This window comes from Myotis myotis, unplaced genomic scaffold (assembly GCF_014108235.1).
Source record: "Myotis myotis isolate mMyoMyo1 unplaced genomic scaffold, mMyoMyo1.p scaffold_m19_p_4, whole genome shotgun sequence".
In the NCBI taxonomy this organism is placed as follows: domain Eukaryota; kingdom Metazoa; phylum Chordata; class Mammalia; order Chiroptera; family Vespertilionidae; genus Myotis; species Myotis myotis.
Window position 1 is genome coordinate 12365057 of NW_023416346.1, and position 21369 is coordinate 12386425.

The 21369-nt window shown below is 60.1% G+C and overlaps 1 protein-coding gene across 3 annotated transcripts; it reads right to left on the bottom strand.

The window, feature by feature from the left end:
* Nucleotides 1–883: 883 nt before the first annotated feature.
* On the bottom strand, nucleotides 884–18457 carry PLXNB3 (plexin B3). Of its 3 annotated transcripts, none has more exons than XM_036305349.1 (35): nucleotides 18304–18457; nucleotides 16854–16950; nucleotides 13740–14783; nucleotides 13095–13274; nucleotides 12373–12501; nucleotides 12193–12293; nucleotides 11290–11422; nucleotides 10955–11111; nucleotides 10759–10867; nucleotides 10566–10680; nucleotides 10269–10394; nucleotides 10069–10185; nucleotides 9674–9767; nucleotides 9421–9590; nucleotides 9044–9195; nucleotides 8722–8827; nucleotides 7780–7910; nucleotides 7110–7286; nucleotides 6799–6988; nucleotides 6436–6666; nucleotides 6190–6351; nucleotides 5944–6095; nucleotides 5444–5544; nucleotides 5142–5365; nucleotides 4790–4968; nucleotides 4457–4523; nucleotides 3854–4181; nucleotides 3535–3732; nucleotides 3012–3190; nucleotides 2684–2844; nucleotides 2288–2435; nucleotides 2054–2118; nucleotides 1913–1988; nucleotides 1735–1796; nucleotides 884–1259 (listed from the first exon to the last, which is right to left on the bottom strand). In XM_036305349.1, exons 2-35 carry the CDS (start codon nucleotides 16884–16886, stop codon nucleotides 1166–1168), a joined length of 5691 nt encoding a protein of 1896 aa, XP_036161242.1. In that variant the 5' UTR covers nucleotides 16887–16950; nucleotides 18304–18457; the 3' UTR covers nucleotides 884–1165. The 3 variants fall into 3 exon arrangements, with proteins under 3 accessions (XP_036161242.1, XP_036161241.1, XP_036161243.1); XM_036305348.1 differs by having other exon boundaries at nucleotides 1722–1796; nucleotides 18304–18456; XM_036305350.1 differs by lacking the exons at nucleotides 884–1259; nucleotides 1735–1796; nucleotides 1913–1988; ... (1 more) ...; nucleotides 2288–2435; nucleotides 3012–3190 and having other exon boundaries at nucleotides 2686–2844.
* Nucleotides 18458–21369: the final 2912 nt, after the last annotated feature.

Sequence of the window (21369 nt, forward strand, 5' to 3'; positions counted from 1 at the left end):
CTCTGAAATCAATAATATATAAATACACACACACACACACACACACTAGAGGCCCAGTGCACGAAATGTGTGCAGGGCGGGGCGGGGGGGCAGGGGGAGGGTTTGGGTCCCTCAGCCCGGCCTGAACCCTCTCACAATCCAGGACCCCTCAGGGGATGTCTGATTGCCAGCAGTTGGACATCCTTCTTACAATCCGGGACTGCTGGCTCCTAACCACTCGCCTGCCTGCCTCTAACTGCCCCTAACTGCCTCTGCCTCGGCCCCTGCCACAGCAGCTTCGTCCGGAAGGACGTCCAGAATGATGTCCGGAAGGTGGTTCGGCTGTCTGGTCTAATTAGCATATAATGCTTTTTTTATTATCATAGATATACTAGAGGCCCAGTCCTGCCAGTTGCCAGCTGGGGCCTCCCTCCCTTCCTCCAGCCAGCCCTGCCCCCTGGTTGAATTCCCAGATGACCTCTAGGTCAAGGGGAAAATTTGCATACTATGCTTTTATTATATAGGAGATATATATATATATATATATATATATATATATATATATTTTAAAGGTGAAGTCGGGAGGCCAGCTGGGGACTGTTGAGGACTCAGAATGAAATGGGGGCTTAGCAGTGACTATGGTTAGCCCAGGATGGGAGACACTTGATCCTGTATCCTGTGTCCCTGTGCCAGGAAAGAGCAGTAGGGTGGGGTGGGCATAGATAGGGGGTAGGGGGCAGGGGCACTTTTCCTGCAGGAGGCAGTAGAGGCGAAGGGAGGGAGGACAGCAAGGCCTGGGGATGCCCCATGACCCCTCTTTTCCTCAGGCAACAGAAGTCACAGCCATGGCGCCGAGGAGAGGGCTATGTAGACTCCAGAGGAAGGAAGGGGCTGGGGACTGGGCTTTTCCTAAAAAGACTTTATTTCCAGATGCAACTTTCCAGCAAGCAAATAAATATAATGAGGAGGAGGGGGAAGGATTGCTATAAATTAGAAAAAAAGCCTGGGGCAGGGAGGAAGGGTGGGGGAGGAGAGGTTGCAGGGACAAATCCCCCCCCCCCCACTCTCTGCAGCCCCTCTTCTGCTTGGTCCAGGAGTCATAAGGCACTGTGGTGGTGGGTCCTGCTGGCTTCCCTCCAAGCTGATGGGCCTCAGGCACCCACTGTGGCCTGAGCTCACAGGTCAGTCACCTTGTTCTCCACCAGGGCAGCGATCTGCTGCAGGCGGCAGGCCAGCTGCATCTTCTGGCCCACAGGGTCGCCCTCCAGGGCATTGATGATCTGCCAGGGCAGAGGAGGGCACCCCGCATGAGCCCCCAGCCCTCTGCACACTGACCCAGTGCTATCCAGCCCTGCTTATATCTCAGCAGGGCTGCCCTGGGCCTCCCTGGGGAATCTAGACAGAAACCAGCCCAGCCAGTGTGGCTCAGTGGTTGAGCGTCAACCTATGAACCAGGAGGTCACGGTTTGATTCCTGGTCAGGGCACATGCTCGGGTTGCCGGCTCAATCCCCAGTGTGGAGTGTGTAGGAAGCAGCTGATCAATGATTCTCTCTCATCATTGATGTTTCTCTCTCTCTCTCTGATATCAATAAAAATATATTAAAACTAACTAAATAAATAAACAGAATCCAAGCCCCTTCCCAACCTGGGCCCTTCCTCCCATCTGCCTGCAGGGGTGGGCCTGGACACCTCCTCCACCCCCAGGGGTGTGCCCCTCCCCCCTAGAGCACCCTGACCTCACCTGGTCATAATACCTGTGGATGTGGTTATAGAGTTCTTGCAGGGCTTCCAGACAGTGGGGAGCAGAGGTGTAGTTCTGGGGGCAGCACATTGGGGAGGGTGTGAGTCCCCAGCCTGGGCCTCCAGCCCCAAGCCTCCCCCTAAACCCTGTCCCCCAACCGTGGAGAGGTGCATCCCTGGGCCATGCCTTACCCCCGAGAGCTCGGCCAGAGCTGAATTCATCTCCTGGTAGCTTGCTGGAGAGCTCTGGCGAATGTCAGAGTAGTATCTGGAAGAGGGGACACAGTTAGGGGCAGGCAGCTTCCACCCCCAGTCGTGCACCCTGACACCTACCTCTCCACCATCTGCTTGTAGCGAGGGATCTCCCGGGCGTAGAGCAGTTTGTTCACCGGGGAATCCTGTCCAGATTGGGGGGAGGGGGGATGAGTGGGGAGGTGGGGGAACTCTGGCCCTGTCACCCTGACCACGCCACCAATGCCCCTCCCCCTGGTCCCCCACTATGCGCCATCCCTCCCAGCCCCACCCAGGGCTCTGCACCCACCCGCCATGGGCTGGCTCTGCTCTCACCCGGCCCACTTTGTGGTCTGAGACTGTACAGGAGTCGATGAAGGTCTGGGCGATGACGGCAAGAATGGCATCCACGTTGTCTGACACCCGTACGTCAAAGATGAGCTGTGGGTTCTTCAGCGTGTTCACCCAGAATCGTAGCAGCAGGCTGGAGACACAGGCCAGCCGTGGGTGTGAGGCGTGGCTAGCCCAGCACACCTCACCAGCCTGGGCCCGGCCCTGGGCTCCCTCGGGAGCGGTCCCGTGAATCCATGCTGGGGGTGGCCAGAAATCGAGCCGCATGCCTCCAAGCCTGGCTTCCTGTTCAGGTCCCACTGCCCTCATCATGGCGATGTCCTTGTCCCTCTGGGATGCCATGTCCCATCTGCACGGGATGGGGGGCAGCAGGCCAGGTACCTGTTAGTCTTCCAGATGTGCAAGGTCTCTGGGTCCTCGATGCCATGCTTCTCTGCCAGCTCATCCAGGAAGTCGAACAGGTACTTGACAGCGATGGGCACGGGCCGGTTCACGCTCAGGATGGCCTGGAAGGTGTCATCCACGAACTTCTGCAGTGTGCCCTGGAAGGCAGGGGAGCAGGCTCCATCAGTGGGCGTGGGGCCGGCCCTCAGCCTCTCAGGAGCATGCGTGCTCCCCACCTCAGTCAGGGGCCCCTGGGTGAGCCTTCCTGTCACTTGGCTCCCCCGGAGCCCAGCTCCCCCAGAGCCCAGCTCCCAGCTGCACTGACCTTCATGGAGAGCAGGCGGGTGAGGTAGATTTCTGGGATGGCTTTGGCCCGTGCCCGCTCCCGCTCCCGCTCCCGCAGGCTGCTGCGCCGAACCTTGTTCCCGTCTGGCTCCTCGGTGCCTTTCACCAGGTGCCAGAGGCGGACCCCACCTTCCTCGCCGTCCTCCAGCATGGGGGTGTCTGGGGACGCATGTGCCGGCCTCAGTCCTATGCCCTGCTGCCCACCCCACCCCACTTGGCAAGGTGGTAGAGGCTGGGAGGAGCCCATGGAAGCAGCAGGTAATGATGTGGAAAGGAGGGTGGCCGCCCAGGGGCTTGTTCAGCCCAACACCCCATAGCCCTGGAGCTCCCTGACCGGGACACACCGCTGCCCTCATCTGCCCCAGGCCCTTTGCTCAGCCTGGAGCTTTGGCTGGTCTGCTGGCAAGGGGTGGGGAGCCCCAGGTGACAGCATGGCTGGGACTCCTGCCTGGCCGCCTCAAGCTCCCGGGGACAGATGTGCACGTCTGGGTTTCGGGACTCACTCTCCCCGGAGGAGCAGCTCTGGGCCAGGCTCTGGGAGACGGCGCCTCCATTGTGCAGCTGGGGGATGAGCCTCACTGTGGCCCCATCTGGGACCTTGTAGTGCTGGAGGGTGTTGAGTCTCTTCCAGTGATTCTGGGTCACTGAGGTCAGGTCCTCATCCGACAGGGTTAGGTGACCAGCCAGGCCCGAGCGCCACTCTGGGGGGATCCAGGGAAGCCAATTAGCCTGCAGCCCGTCCCCCAAGTCTGCCATTTAGGGCAAGGCAGAGCTGAGCCTCTACGGGTGCCCCAGGAGGGGAGGGCAGTCGGGCTCTCTCACCGAGGTCTAGGGTGTGCACGGAGGGCCTCTGGGAGAACGGGGTACCCTTGTAGACTTGCTCCAACACCTTCTCCTTGACCTGCGTGATGGTGTCTGTGTCGAGCACCCGGGCTGGCACGTGCTGCGCTGAGCTGCTCCCTGAGGCCCCACCGGCCCCAGGGCCCACCAGCACCATCAATGTTAGGGGCCGGAAGTCCATGTCCTCCCGAAGCAGGCGACTGTCATTCAGGGTCCTTTTAGCCTTGCCTGTCACGGCGTCCACAGGACCCTTATCCACCTGGTACTGGATGGCCCGCAGGAGCATATACAGCGGCTCACCAGCCACCTCCTGCAACCGTTAGGACAGGCCAGCATCAGTGGGTTGTGGGAAGTGCAGAGGGCTTGGGGGTGCGGAGGGGCAGCCAGCAGCACAGAGTGAGGGCGGATCATGACAGCTGGCCTCTGCCTCACATCCAGCCCCGGGGGGTGCAGGGGTGGGGGAAAGATCAAAGCCCTTCCCTTTCCATCCCCCCACTGGGCCCTGAGGGAATTTGGGTGCAGGTTAGTGAGGCGACAGTCCCTCAATGGAGCAAGGGGAGAGGTGCGGTCCAGGGCGCCCCTCACCCTCAGGAAGGTGTAGAGACAGATGGACAGCCAGTTAGTGAGCAGCTTCTCCACCATGGTCTCCGTCCTGCGGGGAGCAGGCCTCGGGTTAGAGACGGTGCTGCAGGGCCATGTCCCTGGGCTCAGGCGGCACCGGAGGCAATGCAAAGCTTTCCACCTGTCACCCTCTGTGTCGGTCTCCTTCCCTACCAGTGGCTTTGGTCCTAGCCCAGCTCTGGCCCCACCCACCGCCTGGGTGTTCCTGGCCCCGCCCACCCCAGGACGGAGCAAAGGGGAAAGGGGACGGGGAGCCACCATCCCTGCTGCCAGGACCAAGGTCAGGCCAAAGCCAACCTTCGAAGCATGAGCTTGGGGTTCTTGTGCACGTAATGGGCGGCTAAGTCACCAAGCAGCGTCTTCATGATGTCAGTCAGGTACTCCAGCTTGCCGTGCAGCGCCAGGGACAGCAGCGAAGCCACGTGGCAGCGGTCCCGCTGGGAGAAGCTGGGCTGCTCCTCCAGCGTGTGGATGAGCTGGGTGGTGGCAGGGAAGCTGCTGCTCACTCTGCGAAGCCCCTCACCCCGTGCGTCCTCCCACCCCCACCGTTGTGCCTGCACCTGCCACCCAGCCCAGCCTGTGCCCAGCCCTCCCACCTCCTTGCCCCCCACCCCCCATGAGACCCCCTGCCCGTCCACGTGGCCCTCACTGTGAGAAGAAAAAGCTTGCTGTTGAGCAGATTGGAGAGCTGCGTGAGGCCCTGGCGCACGGGGACACGGTGGCCCTCTTCCCCAGGCCCTTCGAACATGGGCTGCAGTGGGCAGCCGCCGTGCCCCGGGAAGAAGACACGGTCGGTGTAGGTGCGGTAGTCCAGGAAGGGGATCCCGCTGGTCTCCAGGTCGCTGCTGAGGTCAGTCATCTCGGTCATCAGGTCTGCAGACCGGGAGCCACCAAGGTGTGGGCTCAGGCCCGAGTGGGCCCTCTGCCCCCTCCCCACCGCCCCCTCCTCACCTGTGAATTCCTTGCGGCACTGGTCGCCCACGCCAATCTCCAGGTTCTCCAGCTGCACCAGAACCTTCTGATAGTCACGCAGGGCCTGCTTGCTCTTGTGCCTGCAGCCCAGGGACCAGGTGTAAGCCACAGACCCAGGCCTGCCTGCACGGAGGCCACCAGGCCAGGAGAGCTGCCTGCTGGGAGGCCTGCCATGGGGCGCCCTTTCCCAAAGTGAAGAAGGAGCCCGGCCGGTGTGGCTCAGTGGTTGAACATCGACCTATGAACCAGGAGGTTGCAGTACAATTCCTGATTAGGACACATGCCCGGGTTGCGGGCTCGATCCCCAGTGTGGGCGTGCAGGAGGCAGCCGATTGATGATTCTCTCTCATCATTGGTGTTTCTATCTCTCTCTCCCTCTCCTTTCCACTCTGAAATCAATACAAATATATTTAAAAGTGAAGAGGGAAGTTCATACAGGTGCGCACGGGGGTGCGGGGTGGGGGGTGGGGAGTCCTCACCTGTACATGAGAGTCAGGAGTAGCACAGCGGCCGTCAGCACAGCAGCGCCTATGCCCAAGCCGATCTGGGCCTCCACGGGGAAGGCAGGCGGTGCAGGCTCAGCCTCATACTGCACGGGGCCCAGGGCCAGCCGCAGGTTGCCCATCTGTACCTGGGGTGGCGGTGGGGTGGGGGGGCAGGCTCCTGAGCGTGGGCCTTTATTGCTCCACTGGCCATCTGCCCCTGCACCCAGGGCCCAGCCTTACCACAAACTGTGGCAGCGCACTGGAGCCATTGGCAGGCTGTGGGACCCGCGGGGGTGGCTCACAGTACAGGTGGGTGAGTGTGAGCGTCTTGACCAGGCACTCGCCATCGCCAATGTGCACGCGCACCTCCTCCTTGCTGATCCCCAAGTTGAGGCCTTCACCCTGGGAGACAGACCAGGGGCCTGAGCCAGGCTTCCCTGCCCCGCCCACAGCCCCCTGTGCAGCAATGGTAGCAGAAGCCCTCACCTCCACATCTAGGACGTTGCCTGGCTTGAGGCGGGCAGGCCCTTTGCGGCTGAGGGGGGCCAGCCGGGGGTTGGGCTGGTACAGAAAGTCCTGGCCCCCACTGGCGTTGGCAAAGTCCACGAGCACGTTGTCTAGGGAGAAGAAGACGCGCTGGGGGCGTGCATCGTCTGGCACAGCGGGGCTCTGGCACAGGAGGAGGCTGGAGGAGTTGATGGAGCAGACGGTGGAGCACTGTGGGGCCAGGAAGAGGTGGGATGAGCTGGGGCTTCCCCGCTCACTCCCAGGAACAGGGTGACCCGCCCTGCTCCCCTTCACTGGGCACCGCCCCACTGGCAGCCCCGATGATTGCTGGTGGGGGCTCACCTGCAGCAAACCCCCCTCAAGCTGGACACAAGCCTGCGGGGGTTCAGCAGGGGCCCCACAGTCCCTCCTGAGGTCCTGGGGCTGGTTCCCCGTAGCCTGCGCCTCTGCCGTGGACTCCAGCCACACGGACAGCAGGGGCCGCCGCACCACGTCCAGATCCTGGCCCCTGACTCGGATCAGCCGCCCGCCCCTGTGCCAGGATAGTAGTCAGCAGGGGTGGGGGCAGCGGGCAGCCCAGCTCAGCCTTGCCTCCCCACCTCTGGGCCTCCCAGGAAGGACACACAGGTTGCCCTGGTAGCCCAGGTCCTCACCCTCGGAAGCTGACGCTGGGCTCTGCAGCCGTGAGCTGGGGGTTGGCTGTGTAGCGGAAAGGGCTGGCTCCCAGTGTGCGCTGGGCCTGGCCAAAGACCACACGAACCACAGCTTCTCCTGGGCCGGCCTGGGGCATGGTGTGGCACACAATGGCCTCAGGACACACTGGCTCCTGGCTGCAGGGGGGAGGGGTCTGGCATCTTGGACTCTAGCTTCAGCCTGGCCACCCCACAAAAGCCCCGCTTTGCCTCCCTCTAGGGCAGAGCCCACCAAGGTGGTCACAGTGACCATTCCTCTTGGACTTCCTTTTTTCATTTTTAAAATATATATCTTTTAATTGATTTCAGAGAGGAAGAGAGAAGGAGAGAGAGATAGAAACATCAGTGATGAGAAAGTCATGGATCGGCTGCCTCCTGCACACCCCACACTGGGGATCGAGCCCACATCTAGGCATGTGCCCTGACCGGGAATCCAGCCATGACCTCCTGGTTCATAGGTCGACACTCAACTGCTGAGCCACACTGGCCAGGCTTCTCTTGAACTTTCATGGGGGTCTTGGGGAGCCCTGAGTCCACCCCCGGTGCTGTACAAAAGGGGTCACTGAGGCCCACAAGGAATGTCCCCAGCTGACAGCAGCCCGGCCAGAATGGGGAGGAGAGAGATACTCACATAGGACAGGATTGGCTGCCCACAAAGGCACTGACGTTGCCTCCTGTCTGGAGGTGTTGCCCATGGATGGTGAGCTGGGTGCCCCCTGCCTGGGGACCTCTCTGGGGACTCAGGCTCAGCAGGATGGGGTCCTGGGGGACAGGGCAGGCTGGGGCAGGCATGGTAGACCAGCAGGCATGGCAGCCCATCCTGGCGCTTCCTTGCCTCAGCTACAGTCCCCAGAGCTCTTGGGCTGTGAGGTGCTGGCCCACTTTTCAGCTCTGTCTCCTGGGCTACAGCCAACAGCACCCACCTGAAAAGCCCTACGCTCAGCTTCTGTAGCCCCATAGCTCTCATCTCAGCCGCCTTGCCCCATGGGGAGGGAGGGGTCTTTTCTCATTGTGTCTGCTCCTCCCAGAAGGCCTCCTCTGCCATGCTTGCACCACCCAGGCCCGCCCTGAGCGGTAAACCCTGAGATCCAATTGCCTCCTTTGGATACTGCATGTGCCAAGCAGGTGCTAACCCAATGCTAACCTGCCCCTGCCCCTGCCCCTCACTGCTCCTGCAGTGGGCTTCTTGGCTCCCTAAATGGCCCCCGCAGGTGCCCAAGGCTCAGGCTAACACCTGAAGGCGTCCCTGCCCTCGCCACCCCCCTGTCCGAGGCAGCCAGGCCTGCAGCAAGTCCCAACAGCTCTGAGCCCCACACTGGCCCACCCACCCTCCGTTCTAATTGATTCTGCTGCCCGCCTCCCTCCTGGACAGCTGCTGCCAGCAGTGTCCGCACTGTGGCGCCACTGTCCCAGCCCGTCCTCCACTCAGATCATGTAGCTTCCCTACTGGACAGGTGGCAACACTCCCGGCTACCCTGAGGTCAAGTTTGAAATCCTCACCTGGGTGTCCCTGCCTTTCTGTCCCTCCCTCCTACTTCCCCTGCATGGGGACCAACTCAGGCTGGGCACTGACCTGGTAGGTGAAGTGTTGGGTGGAGATGCCTGGTGGCCGACTCTTAATGGCCACTTGGATTGGCCCTGTGGTGCCTTTGGGGGCCGGAGATGTCACACACACAATCCTGGGGAGCAGAGGCCCGGTAGTTGCTCAGGGCCCTTATGCGCTGGGCCCTTCCCTGGCGGGAGCTGTGAACCACCCACCAGCCACTCCCTGAAGCCTACCCCCTCCACCCCTCTCACTGCCAGCTGCCCCCTCCCTTGGCACATCTGACCCAGACCCTCATTTCTTGGCTGCAAGCCACCCTTATCTCTGGGTGGCCAGTCCCGGAGGGCCTCACCGGGCAGAGGTGCGGTAGAGAGCAGGGTCAGGGTTGCAGGGCTGGCCGGCCACGCTCACGGCATCCTGCACGTCCGCAAAGTCCCGGCCCAGGTTGGAGCCCAGGATGGTGAGGGCCAAGCCGCCCTCAGGGGGGCCAGTCAGGGGCTCGATCTGCAGCAAGGAAGGTGGCCATGGGATCCCCAAAGCCACACCTGCTCTGCAGTGGGGCGTGCCTGACCAGCTGGCCAGCCGGAGGCAGTTCCTCTGACCTGGGTGAGGCTAGGACAGTGAGGGGCACGGCAAGGCAGATGGGGCTGGGGTGGGGGAGAAGGAGAGGGACTGGGCCATTGGGGAGGAGTTGGGGGTGGAGATCAGGGCTGGGGCTGGGGGGCTGACCATGTCGATGGTGGGTGTTGGACACAGCAGCTCCACGGCCCCAGGTGGGCACAGTGGCCCATAGAGACAGGCAGGCTGGCCGTGGCTGCACCACAGGCAGCCCAGGCTCCCGTTGGCTGCCTGGCAGTGGCTGCAGTCGGGGTGGCCCACGGCACAGTCGTAGAGAGTCACTGGGGAAGGTCAGGCAGCACACTGAGGCGCCTCCCCTTTGCCGCACACCCTGCCCGGCCTGCCCTGCCGCCCCCAAACTCACCATGAAGAGGACGGGCATTGTCCAGCCGCTGGCCCTCGCCCCGAGTGACGTAGATGGGCACCGGGAGCTCCCGCTGGGCCATGGGGGGGTGGAACTGTGGGTGGAGGGTGGGTCAGGCCTAGCCCAACTCAGGACACCCCTGACCCTTGCCTCCTCCGGGACACTCCTCCCAGAATGGGTGCAATTGTTCAGTGCCCACATCTCCCACCAGACAGCAAGCCTGGGGCAGAGGCTGTGGGCACGGTGTTCCTGCTACACAGAGCAGGCCTCGTGACAAAGGGATGTAGAGCGTGAGCCTCTGAAGGGCTGGGGCAAGCTGGGAGGAAGGGAGTTTGGGGCATCTGAGGGCTGCAGAAGGCGTCCAATGGCAGGCGAGGCTGCGGACGGCTGCTCACCTGCTGGGCCTGGCAGTAGACGAGGCCCGCATCCCCAGTCGTCTCTTCCAGGGAGGCTGGCAGCCTCCGTAGTTCTCCGGGCAGCTCAAGCCAGCAGTGGTAGGAGGCAGGCAGGCCCTGGGGGTAGACACTGTCAGGACCCTGGACATGGTCAGCCACCTCCCACTCTGTCCCCATTCCCAGCCCACCGGGCCGCTTACTCGGAAATGCTGAAGGTTCCGAACTCGCAGGGCCAAGCGGCTCTCCCAGCCCACAGGCACCAGGAGGGGACTTGCTAGGCCCTCAACCTGAGGACAAACCCCTGGGCCACGCATCTGGACATCCACCTGGGGAAAGAAGATCCATTAGCCCTTCCAAAGTTCAGGGGCCTGGGCAGGGCACAGGTTGAGGTGGGTCTGCAGTGGCAGTAAAGGCCGAGGCCCACACACGCAGCCCTGCAGCCATTGCAGGGAGAGGTTGAGCAGCGAAGGAGAGCCCAACAGGCAGGGCCCGCCTACCTCCTGGGTGCTATAGATGGTCCTCTCGCCCTCTGGGCAGTGCTCTCCGTACACACAGCGGCTGCTCTGGGGGCACCAGTGGCATCGCCAGAGGCTGCTCACACAAGCACGGCACCTGGAGAGGCAGGGGGCTGCTCAGGCTGGGCACTATCTCGGTCGCCACCCTTACCCGGCAGCCAGGCCTAGCACTCACGGGGCAGCCACCTCCAAGGCATGGACAGCACTGCAGTCATAGAAGGAGAAGTTGGTGACAGCTATGGCCACATCCTCAAACATCAAGGCCAGGGACAAGGTGATGTGGTCTAGGAGGGGATGGTGGTAGCAGAATAGGTCATGTGGCTCTGCCCCTCCAGCTCCTGCCCCGACCACCCAGCCCAGGGACCCCTCACCTGTGCCTGGAGGGTTAAGTGGCAGCTGGTCTTGGGGAGGGGTGACACAGGCCACGTGGGGCCCTTCCACTTGAGCCAAGCTGTCGTAGCCTCCAAAGGCACAATGGAAGTATTCATCCATAGCCAGGGTGGGCAGCCGGGGGACAGACAAGGTGACCTGGGGCATGTGCAAGGAAAACAGAGCAGGCAAGGGCTTCTTGGGGGGGGGCAACTCGCCGAGGGAGATGGAGCCAGAGTATAGCGAATGGGAGCAGAGGCAGTAAGAGAGGAGGACGGGGTGGTGGTGGGTGCAGCCTGGGGGCATCCCTCACAGGCAGGTGGTACAGGAGCCTCACCTGGCCCTCCTCCTGGCGGGGGTGATGGGCCGGCAGCAAGCTCTGGACATGCAGGCAGCGACTGTCCTCCTCATAGCTCCACAGCCACTGGTTGGGCTGGGCTGCCCTCGCACATTGGCCCTTGCGGGTACACCTGCAGGCAAGGGCCCATTGGGTCACCGCGTGGGTCTCAGGCTTTTGGATGATTGGCCACAAGGGGGTTGAAAGGATGGCCCAGCTGGAGCGCAGTAAGCAGGGGAGATGAACATCACTGTGCTCACAGAGGAAGGGGCCAAGCACCAGGGCTCGGTGGTCAATGCATGGGCTTTGGCCTTGACAGTAAGAGGGGGCCGTGCTGCAGAGGGAAGGCGCACGCATCTGGCTTAGGGGTGCCGTAGGGATTCCTGGGGCTGCCATGCAGAGCATGGGCTGGAGGGGACACCTGGGAGAAGGGACAGAGGCCTGGCCCAGGGTAGAGGTGGGGGAATGAGAAGTGAGCAGGTTTGGCCGTGGTGGGAAGGGGCTGCCGAGCAAAGTCTTGGTTTGGTAGGATGGGACAGGATGGAGGAACTCAGCAGCGACCTGAGTCTTTTTTATTTTTTAATATATTTTATTGATTTCAGAGAGGAAGGGAGAGGGAGAGAGAGCTAGAGACATCGATGAGGAGAGAGAATCATTAATCAGCTGCCTCCTGCACGCCCCACACTGAGGATCTAGCCCACAACCCGGGCATGTGCCCTGACAGGGAATCTAACAGTGACCTCCTTGGTTAATGCTCAAACACTGAGCCACACCGGGCGCAGCCCGAGTTTTTACCACAGGGAGCCAAACTGGCCTCCTGGCATGCCCAGAGCTGCTTCCAGGTGTGGCCTCCCAGCATGCACCACCTGTCAGCCCAAACCTGGGCGTAGGTGCTGCACTCACCTGCCCTGGAGGATGCACCAGCCACACAGCGGGTCCCGGGCCTGGAGGCAGCTGGTGCAGTCGGGGAGCTGGGGGCAGGCCGCCACGGGTACCCGGTCTACCTGGATGGGCAGTAGGGATAGAAACAGTGGGTGCGGGCACTCAGGCCTCATGTACTCAGACCCCTGGGCCAGCCCTCACCTGCTGGGCGGTCAGGACGTAGAGGTGGCTGCTGCTGTTGTCCACAAGCAGGTCGGGGCTGATCGCTGAGCCTGGAGGCCCCACTTGCTGGGAGTGGTACACCTGGCTTTGGGAGCCATTGAGAAAGACCTGGGGGATGACAAGGACAGGGCTGGGCCAGACCGCTGAGCCAAGGCCCCCTCTCAGATGGCCCCAGGCCAACTGTTCAGGGCATGTGCTCTTTTCCAGACTGGGGATCCCAGGCCACAGAGGGTGGGGAAGGCCCATGGCTGTCCATTCTGCCCATGTTGCCTCCTCCATTCAGCATCACCCAGCTAGGGTGGCAGACCCACCCTGGGTGAGGCCCTTGGGCACCAGGGGCCGGAAGACAAGCTGTGGGGAGGCAAACAGGTCACAAGAAGGCAAGAGTTTGCCTCGGAGAGACTTCTGGGGCTAGGCTGGCTCTGAGGGCCAGGCACTGCCCACCCTGCCTCCATGCCACCCTCATCCACCTTGGCTGTTAGCTCCCACTATTGGCTGGAGAAGTTGGGGTTGCCTAGGAGACACCTGGGACGTCATCGTAGGTGATGTCTCTGGGCGCCAGGCAGCCAGCAGGTGGCACCCGGCCAGCCAGGACACAAGCTGAGGCGGAGGGTACCTGGGGCTGCCCTGAGCCGCTGCAGGGCCTGGCCCGGCAGTGTTAAGACCGTAGGGCCAGGAGGCTGGCGATGACAGGCCCTCACCTTATGCAGCTGGCCCTGGGTGTCCCCCAGGAAGGCTACCATGTGCCCATCTGCCTGGAGGGCTGCGATGGCGCTGATGGGCTGCCCGAGGTGCAGCAGAGGCCTGGCCTCCAGGGGCTGGCGGCCAGCGATGGGGCTGGGGGTGTGCTCATCACCACAGGGGTACGACTCAGGGGAGTCCTGGACAGGCGGGGAGGGCAAAATCAGTTCTCAGAAATGGCAGAAGATACTTCCCCAGGCCCAGAGCTAGTCAGAGGAGGATAGCCAGGTGGCCAGTGAGGAGAGAGCAAGGCAGGATAGAAGGTAGGGCCAGGGAGCCCCATAGTAAGACCAAACCCGCTGCAGAGAGGGAGAAAGACAGACCAGCTAGGAGACTTGGAGACCAAGCCGGCCCCTTTATGACATCCTCTAACCAAGAGGCCACGGGTCATTGTCACTTGAGAGTGTCCAGCTGCCTGGGGCTCAGGACTACATATGGCAGCCCCTGCCCTGGGCTGAGAGATGCCGCAGGACCACGAGGGACAGGGACAGAGAGGCAGGCGAGGCCAGATGAGGCAGCGAGAGAAGACCAGAGCCGCCACCAAAAGACAGTGGGCAAAGCCTGAGGTGATAGGACAAGTGTGGGGCCCAGGCCCAGCCACTTACAGGGGGCAGGGTGACGCAGCGTGAAGTGACGCCATACTCCACGGTGGCTTCCTCCGTGCCGCTGGGGCCCCGGCCGCCTGCTGTGTAGCAAAGGCGCCGGGCCTGCTCCATGCTGCCGTCCAGCTCTGCCAGGGGGAAGGCGCACAGGGCCGCCTGTGTCCCCTTTGGGCCTGCGGCAAAGGCCCCCAGCAAGGTGCCCGGGGCGAGGAAGGCAGCCTGGATGAGGCCCTGACCATGGCAGTGGAGGGGCACCTCCACGTAGGAGTAAAGATTGGCATCACCCAGGCAGACTCGGGCAACATAGGAGCGATAGTCGGCCTGTGCCCGGGCCCCACGACGGCGGAAGACGAAGTAGGCGGAGCGGGTGTTGGCAAAGGCCGCCACGTAGCTGTTGTTGTAGTCAGACAAGTCTCCCACCACGAGACGGCCCAGGCCCTCGCTGGAGAAGGGTTGCGGCCCAGCCAGTTGGCGGACAGTCAGGGGCGGTACCCCTCCTGACAGCTTGCCCGCCAGGCCTCTGGCCACCAGCAGGAGGTCCCGGCCCGGTGCAGGCACCACCAGGCCCACCGTGGCCACTCCTGGGGCATTGGCGGCCACAAACTGCCCATCGCCTGGGTCCTCGGCCTGATACAGAAGCTGGGACACGTCCTCAAGGCGCCGCTTCTCGCACACGCCCTGCCGCACCTGCCCGCAGGCCACCAGCTCCTGGGCCCGGCTGCTCACGAGTAGCAGCTGGTTGGCGTTATCAGCGAGCTGGGCCTGCGGGCACTCAGCCGGGTCACGGAAAGGCACGCAGTCGGGGCTGTCGAAGATGGGGCCGGTGACAGCCACAGCCTCAAGCTGTAATTCCGGGCTGAGCTGGAAGAGGCGGTTCACCGCCCCCACGTAGACTGTGCCCTGGCCGGGTGCCAGTGCCAAGTGGTTGAAGGTAGTGTTGAGTGCGGAGAAGCGATGGGCCTGAGTCGGGGGCAGCGGTGGGCACAGCAGCAACAGCACGAGCAGGAGGTGGGGGCCGAAGGGAGACCAGGGAGCCATCACCGGGGCCTGGGGGAGAGCCGAGCACCTGAGGCCCAGTGGGAAGGGAGCACTGCCTCCCCACCCCTGGTCGGCATGAGTCAGGGCGGTGAGGGGGACAGAGGAAGAGGGGGTAGAGAAAGAGCACGAGAGGGAGAGAAGAATTGAGAAGAGAGATAAAAACAGAGGGAGAGAAGCACAGAGAGGCAGAGAGGAGGAGCCATAAAGCAGGGACAAAGAAAGAACAGAGAGAAGCAAAGAGAAGAGACAGCCCGGCCTGTATGGCTCAGTGGTTGAGCATTGACCTACGAACCAGGAGGTCATGGTTCGATTCCTGGTCAGGGCGCATGCCCGGGTTGCGGGCTCGATCCCCAGTGTGGGTGTGCAGGAGACAACCGATCAACGATGCTCTCTCATCATTGATGTTTCTATCTCTCTCCATCTCCGTTCCTCTCTGAAATCAATAAAAGATTTTAAAAGAAGAGAGAGAGCAGAGAGAGACATGGAGACAGAGAGAGAAGGAGTCAGAAAGGGGGCAGAGAGAGGACAGAGTGACAAAGAGACTATCCAAGAGATGGGGGGGGGGGTCACATACATGCACAAGGAAAGAATTCTTTCATCTTCTACTTTAAATGTATGTGTTTAGATTGTTGAAGGGGGACAGATCCTGAAAAGCCACAAGACCACAAATAGGACACAGTGACAGAGGGGCTGTGACACAGAAAGGAAAGACCATGGAGAGGAGGGCAGGGCAGAGGGGGTGTTGATGGGGAGAGGGGCATGAGGCAGAGGTGTGGGAGCACCCAGAAGAGGGGGAAAGGGAGCAGGAGCCCACAGACAGGAGGATGTGGGCGAAGGAACGCTGGTGGAAGCCACATCGTGGGGGATCCTGTGCCCACCATCCAGACAAGAGAAGTGGCATGGGGGCAAGAGGTGGGAGGGTTGGCAAGAGCAGGGAGACCCCGTCAGGGACAGGAAACTGGCCCTGGGTCAGTGGCAAAGAGGGACCTTTACGAGCACGGAGAGGGAGTGCTGGAGAGAGGAGAACGAGCCAGGGAGAAACTGAGGCAGTTGGAGGGATGCAGGCCGAGACACCACCCCAGATCTCCCCAAAGATGGCAAGGAGGGGGGGCAAGCCAGGGCCAATGAGAAGAGGGTCATGCCACAGAGGGCTAGGGGGTGGTCAGGGCAGAGGTTGGGGAGAGCTGGGCCTGGGGGAGGTGAGGAGAAGTCACCAAGAGACAACATGGGTACAGGAGATCTGTCCCCTGCTCCATGGGCCCCAGCGGCCAGGGTCCATTGGGGCCTGGCACCACGAGTGTGGATGTGGAGGGGGACAGAGAAAAGGGGGGAGTGAGAAGAAGACAGCCAGGAAGAGAGCTTGAGTGAGGAGAGGGTAGTGGGGAGGAAGGCCGAAGAGCTTGAAGGGGGCCCCACACCGAGAAGCCATAGGCGCAGCTCCTCACCCATTTGGAGACATTTGGACCCCAGACTGGAAGTAGCTCCCACGGGCCTGGTGGGGGCGTGAGCCTGAGCCCTGCCTCCCGGTGGGGGGCCATTAGCAGCAGCCCCTGCCCAACAGCCCTAGCGGCTGCCTCGGTGGCCAGGCAAGAGAGACAGAGAGAGATGCCAACAGGGCAGAGCCTGTGGGCCTTGGCGGACTCTCGCTCCACCCTCCTCCTGACCCCAAGCCCAGAGCCACAGAGAAGGGGACAGAGCTGGCTCCCAAGCTGAGCCCGGAACCCGCATAACCATGCATGTGGGCGCGCCAGGGGCAGGCCCACAGTTGCTCAGTGTGTCCCATGCCCGCCAGCAAAGACGCCAGCAGAGACGCACGCCCGGGCTCGCAGGCATGTGGCTGCGTCAGAGCTTTTTATCTTGCTAACACAGACAGGAAGGTCAGGCCTGGCTGAAAGGCAGGGCCGTTTCCTCTCGACCTGGGATATCAGCGGCAGTGTCCGTGGCATGTGGGTGACGGGCTAGGGATTGTGGCCAGGAGGTGCAGCACATCGGAGCCCCACACCCAGGCTCCCCAGTGCTGTTTTACCTGGCCCACCCCTCCCCGGGACATCTCTGGGGACTGGGGACCCGGACACTCACCGTTGAGAAGGGGAGCAGCAGCGGGAAGCACATCTCGTCACTTCAACTGCCCCAGGGCAGTGGTGACAGGCACAAGACTGCTGTGGGGGGCATTGCCCTGAGTGGGAGGGAGACAGTTGAGGCTTGGCCCCATTCACACTGGCCCTGGGGGAGGCGGGAGGTTTGGGGGGGGGGGCAAGGGCCTAGTGGCCAGGCTCCACCACAGCTGGCAGCTTTGTCAATAGTGGCCGGGCCAAGGGAGCCCTGCCTCCACCTCAACAATGTCCCCTCTGTCCAGAGGCCAGGGACCCACTATCTGGTGCTCTCCCCCCACCCCACCCCGGCTGTTCTGGCCAGGGGGCTCCCTGCCACTCCCCACCCTCAGAGAGACACCCCCTAGGATCTGGGGACAAAGGGACAGGGTTTCCTCCAGCCAGAAAAATGAGAGCCACACAGCCGGCCCCACCCCTGTGGTGTCAGCCAGCGAGCTCCTCCTTGTGAACAGCTCAGGGGAGGCCCCAGAGCCCCCATGGGAGGGTCAGGGCGCTCAGTCCCTGCAATGCCAGACTCAGCCTTAGTAGCCTTGGTGCCTGGCTGGAGTGCCAGCCCTGGCCCTCAATGCCGGCCTTTGTCCGGACTGGGGGCAGGGGAGACGCTGACAAAGGCAAGGCGTCCAGGACACGTTCCCCCCAACACCCCCACCCCTTTGGCCCAGAATAAGAACTGGCCCATCCAGCCCCACCTCGGGGGACCGGCAAAGTCGTGCCAGGTACATCCTGGTGGTGGTGCACAGTGCCAGCAGAGGATGCACAGGAAGGGGTGGGGGGCATGGCCCGCAGGAACTCAACCCTGAGCTTCAGGCATCGGCATCGCAACTGGTTGCTGGCGGTGCCCCTCCCCCTCCCCCAAGGAAACACCATCCCAGGAAGGGCCTACATCCCCCTCCATGCTTGGGGCGGGGAAAGGAGTGTCCTTTGGCAGCTGGCTGCCTTGCCACCCTCACAGGGCACCGTGTGCACACTAAGCCAGCAGAGCCAGGGCTCTGCCCCAAGGCGCAGGGGCAGGTGTGCAGAGATCGGAGACCCTGCCTTCACCACGGTGAGCTGCAGCAGCAGGCTCTGGGCAAGGTGGCAGCAGCAGTTTTGCCGCCACCTGGCTGGGCCAGTTGGGTGGCTGTGGGGGCAGGGAGCCAGGCGGGCCACTTCCCTACCCTGTGCCCTGCCCTTGGCAGCGCCAGCTCTTCCATTTGGGGGGCAGAAGTACGGGGTCCTACTTCCCAGAGGTGTGCTGTGCCCCTTAGGCATCAGGAGGTGCCATCACAGGGCTGGCCCCTGAAGGCCTTTCCCGGATGAGAGTTAGTTGGCCCTGTGGACCCCTGGCTTCTCTCAGGTCCCAGCACAGCCCGAGGTGGTGCTCCCCAATCCAGAGGCCCCTGCACCCCTTGCTCTCACGAGCCCTGGTTCTTGCCTACCTGGGTGGGCCGCGGGCAGGGGCTGAGGAGCAGCTGGTGCCAGAAGTGCGTCTCCGTGGAGCCCCGGCCTCCCTCCCCACAATGCAATCGTGCCCAACCGGACTCATCCTGGCGGATGAGGCAGCCCAGCCCCTCCCCATCCACCCCTTTGCCCAACAGCGCAGGGCGGTTGCTGCTGCCCTCTGCTGGCCTTGATAGGCATGGCAGAGGCTGTGGGCACCTGGCAGGAGCAGGTGAGAACAGGGTGGTGCCCTCCCATTGAGTCGTCAGGGGAGCATTCTATAGCCTTCCAGGAAGTGCCTTCTGGGTGCCAGGCTCGAGCCTGGCATTGGCACCGTTCAGAGACGAAGCCCACTTCCACATGCTGAAGTGTTTTCTGGGTCTCGGGCAGAGCTACTTGCCAACAGTTAAGGCCCCACTGCCAGAAAAGCCCATCTGTGGAGGGCATCTCCAGGCACAGGGAGGAGAAGTCACAGCTAGAGGCAATCCGGGTCTCAGGAAGAGGAAGTGAGGTTTAAGCGAACCTTAAACCAGTGCTGCGACTACGGCCCTCCTCAGGAGGTCTGGGGCTGGGCTAAGTCCGTGGTTCCCAACGTGGAGCACACGCCCCACAGGGGGGCAATTTGATTTTTAAGGGGGGCAATTTGAGAATGAGTTATTAACAGCGAATTTTTTTGCATTTCTTATGGTTCTAGGGGCCTCATATACGAAATATAAATATATAGTGACCTATTTATGTATTTCAGTTCTCTATTATAGTTTCAAAAGAAACTATTTGCTATTTTTTTCATATCACTTCATATTATTTATTTTTATTTTTTTAAATTTTTTAAAAAAATTTTTATTGATTTTTTTACAGAGAGGAAGGGAAAGGGATAGAGAGTTAGAAACATCAGTGAGAGAGAAATATCGATGAGCTGCCTCCTGCACACCCCCCACTGGGGATGTGCCTGCAACCAAGGTACATGCCCTTGACCAGAATCAAACCTGGGACCCTTCAGTCCACAGGCTGATGCTCTATCCACTGAGCCAAACTGGTTAGGGCTCACTTCATATTATCATTATCATTTTAAAAAACAATTTCTTAGTGATTTCTTCCTCAGTACTTCAACCTTCCTTTCGTTCTTTTGTTTTTCTCTTTCATGGGTGCCATGTTCTTTGGAAGCTTGTTTAGACCAAGTAAATGGCCTTTTAGGCTTCCTCCACGTGAATAGGAGTTACTTTTTGGATAATAAGAATTATATGTCACGGGGGGGGCATCAGGATTTCAGAGATGCTTAGGTGGGGCATGGCCAAAGAAAGGTTGGGGACCACTGGGCTAAGTGTTCACGTATATTAACTCATTCATTCCTTCCACTGGCCCCAGAAGGGGTTATAGCTATTTCCCCCAGTTCACAGGAGAGGAAACTGAGCCATAAGAGGTTAAGAAACTTACACAAGGTTGCACAGCTAGCCCAGCCGGCATCATTTAGTGGTTGAGTGTTGACCTATGAACCAGGAGATCACGGCTCAATTCCCAGTCAGGGCACATGTCCGGGTTGGGGGCTTGATCCCAGTGGGGGGCGTGCAGGAGGCAGCTGATCAATGATTCTCTCTCATCATTGATGTTTCTTTCTTTCCCCCTCTCTTCCTCTCTGAAATCAATAAAAAAATATTTTTTAAAAAAGGTTGCACAGCTACTAAGTGGCAAGGCTAAGAGTCAACCACAGGGCCCCTGCACTTAACCATGAGGCCACGTGGCCCTGGACCATGAACGTGGCAGGCTTTGGAAGGAGGAGAGATAGGGACTGCTGAGGCTGTCTGCAGGTGACATGCCCATGGGTGTTTCCCTCTTCCTGGGGCACAAGGTTAGTCGGGTAGGCTTTGAGGATGCAGAGGTCAGCAAATCAGGGAGAACTTGGACTTATCTGGTGCCTTTCTTTTTCTTCACACTTTACCAACACTTGCACTTAGTACTTTGACCTAGTATTTAGTACTTTCTGTCAATATGAGGGGTGTGAAGTGGTTAGTATGCCTTGCTGCTTATTTTTTTGTGGTTTTTTTTTTTGTTGTTGTTGTTGTTAATCCTCACCTGAGGATATTTTGTCTATTGCTTTTCAGAGAGTGGAAGAGAGGGAAGGAGGGAGGGAAGAAGAGAAAGAGAGAGAAAGAGAGAGAGAGAGAGAGAGAGAGAGAGAGAGAGAGAGAGAGAGACATTGATGTGAAAGAGATACATTGTCTGCTTGCCTTCCACATGTGCCTGGCGGGGAATGAACCTGGTATGTGCCCTTAACTGGGAATTGAACCCGCAACCCTTTGGTGCGTGGGCCGACGCTTTAACCACTGAGTGCACTGGCCAGGGCTTTCCTCTTCTGCGAAATGCCTGATCATGTCTTTGTCAATTTTTCTATATGAATTGTCTTTTCCTTAGTATTTTGAGAGAGTCTTTACTGGTATATATTCTAGATACCAGTCCTTGGTCTGTTATGTCTTCTCCCTGCCCATTACTTGTCTTCTCAGTTTGCCTATAGCATCGTTAGATGAAGAAGTCTTAAATTTGAATATAATTACATTTATTGATCTTCTATTTTATGGTTTGTCATTTTTGTCTTGTTTAGAAATCCTCCCCTATCCAAGAGCATAGAGATTTCCTCATGTGTTCTTTTCTGAATATGTTTCTAGGTTTTCATATTCAGGACCTTAATCCATAGAATGGGTTTGTTTGTATATGGTGTGAGGTAGAGATCATGTTTTATATTTTTCCACATTGGTGTCTATTGTCCATACCCCATTAATCAGCCCATCCTTCTGCACAAATGTGTGGTGAGCCCTTGGTCGTATGCCACATCCCGTGTCTATGTGAGCATGGCTTCTTCTGTCCATTGGATTTACTCGCCTACCCTGTTGTACTTACTAGAACTTTAAAGCAAGTCTTCATTCTTGGGAGTCTCTTCTTTTTTACTCTCTTTCTCTTTCTCTTTTTTTCTTCCTTGTGCTTCCCCTTCATTTGTTACTCCTCCTTCTCCTCCTCATCATCATTCACAATTATCTTGCTTATTCTAGGACCTCCAGTTTCCCTTAGAAGTT

Excerpts from the sequence above, each read along its gene's own strand:
- PLXNB3 (XM_036305348.1), bottom strand. The coding sequence starts at position 16,886 with ATGTGCTTCCCGCTGCTGCTCCCCTTCTCAACG. Across the intron at positions 10,186-10,268 it reads GGAACCTTCAGCATTTCCGA|GGCCTGCCTGCCTCCTACCA; the intron begins GTAAGCGGCCCG and ends GTCTACCCCCAG. Across the intron at positions 7,287-7,779 it reads GGCAGCCAATCCTGTCCTAT|CCAGGAGCCAGTGTGTCCTG; the intron begins GTGAGTATCTCT and ends TCCCCCCTGCAG.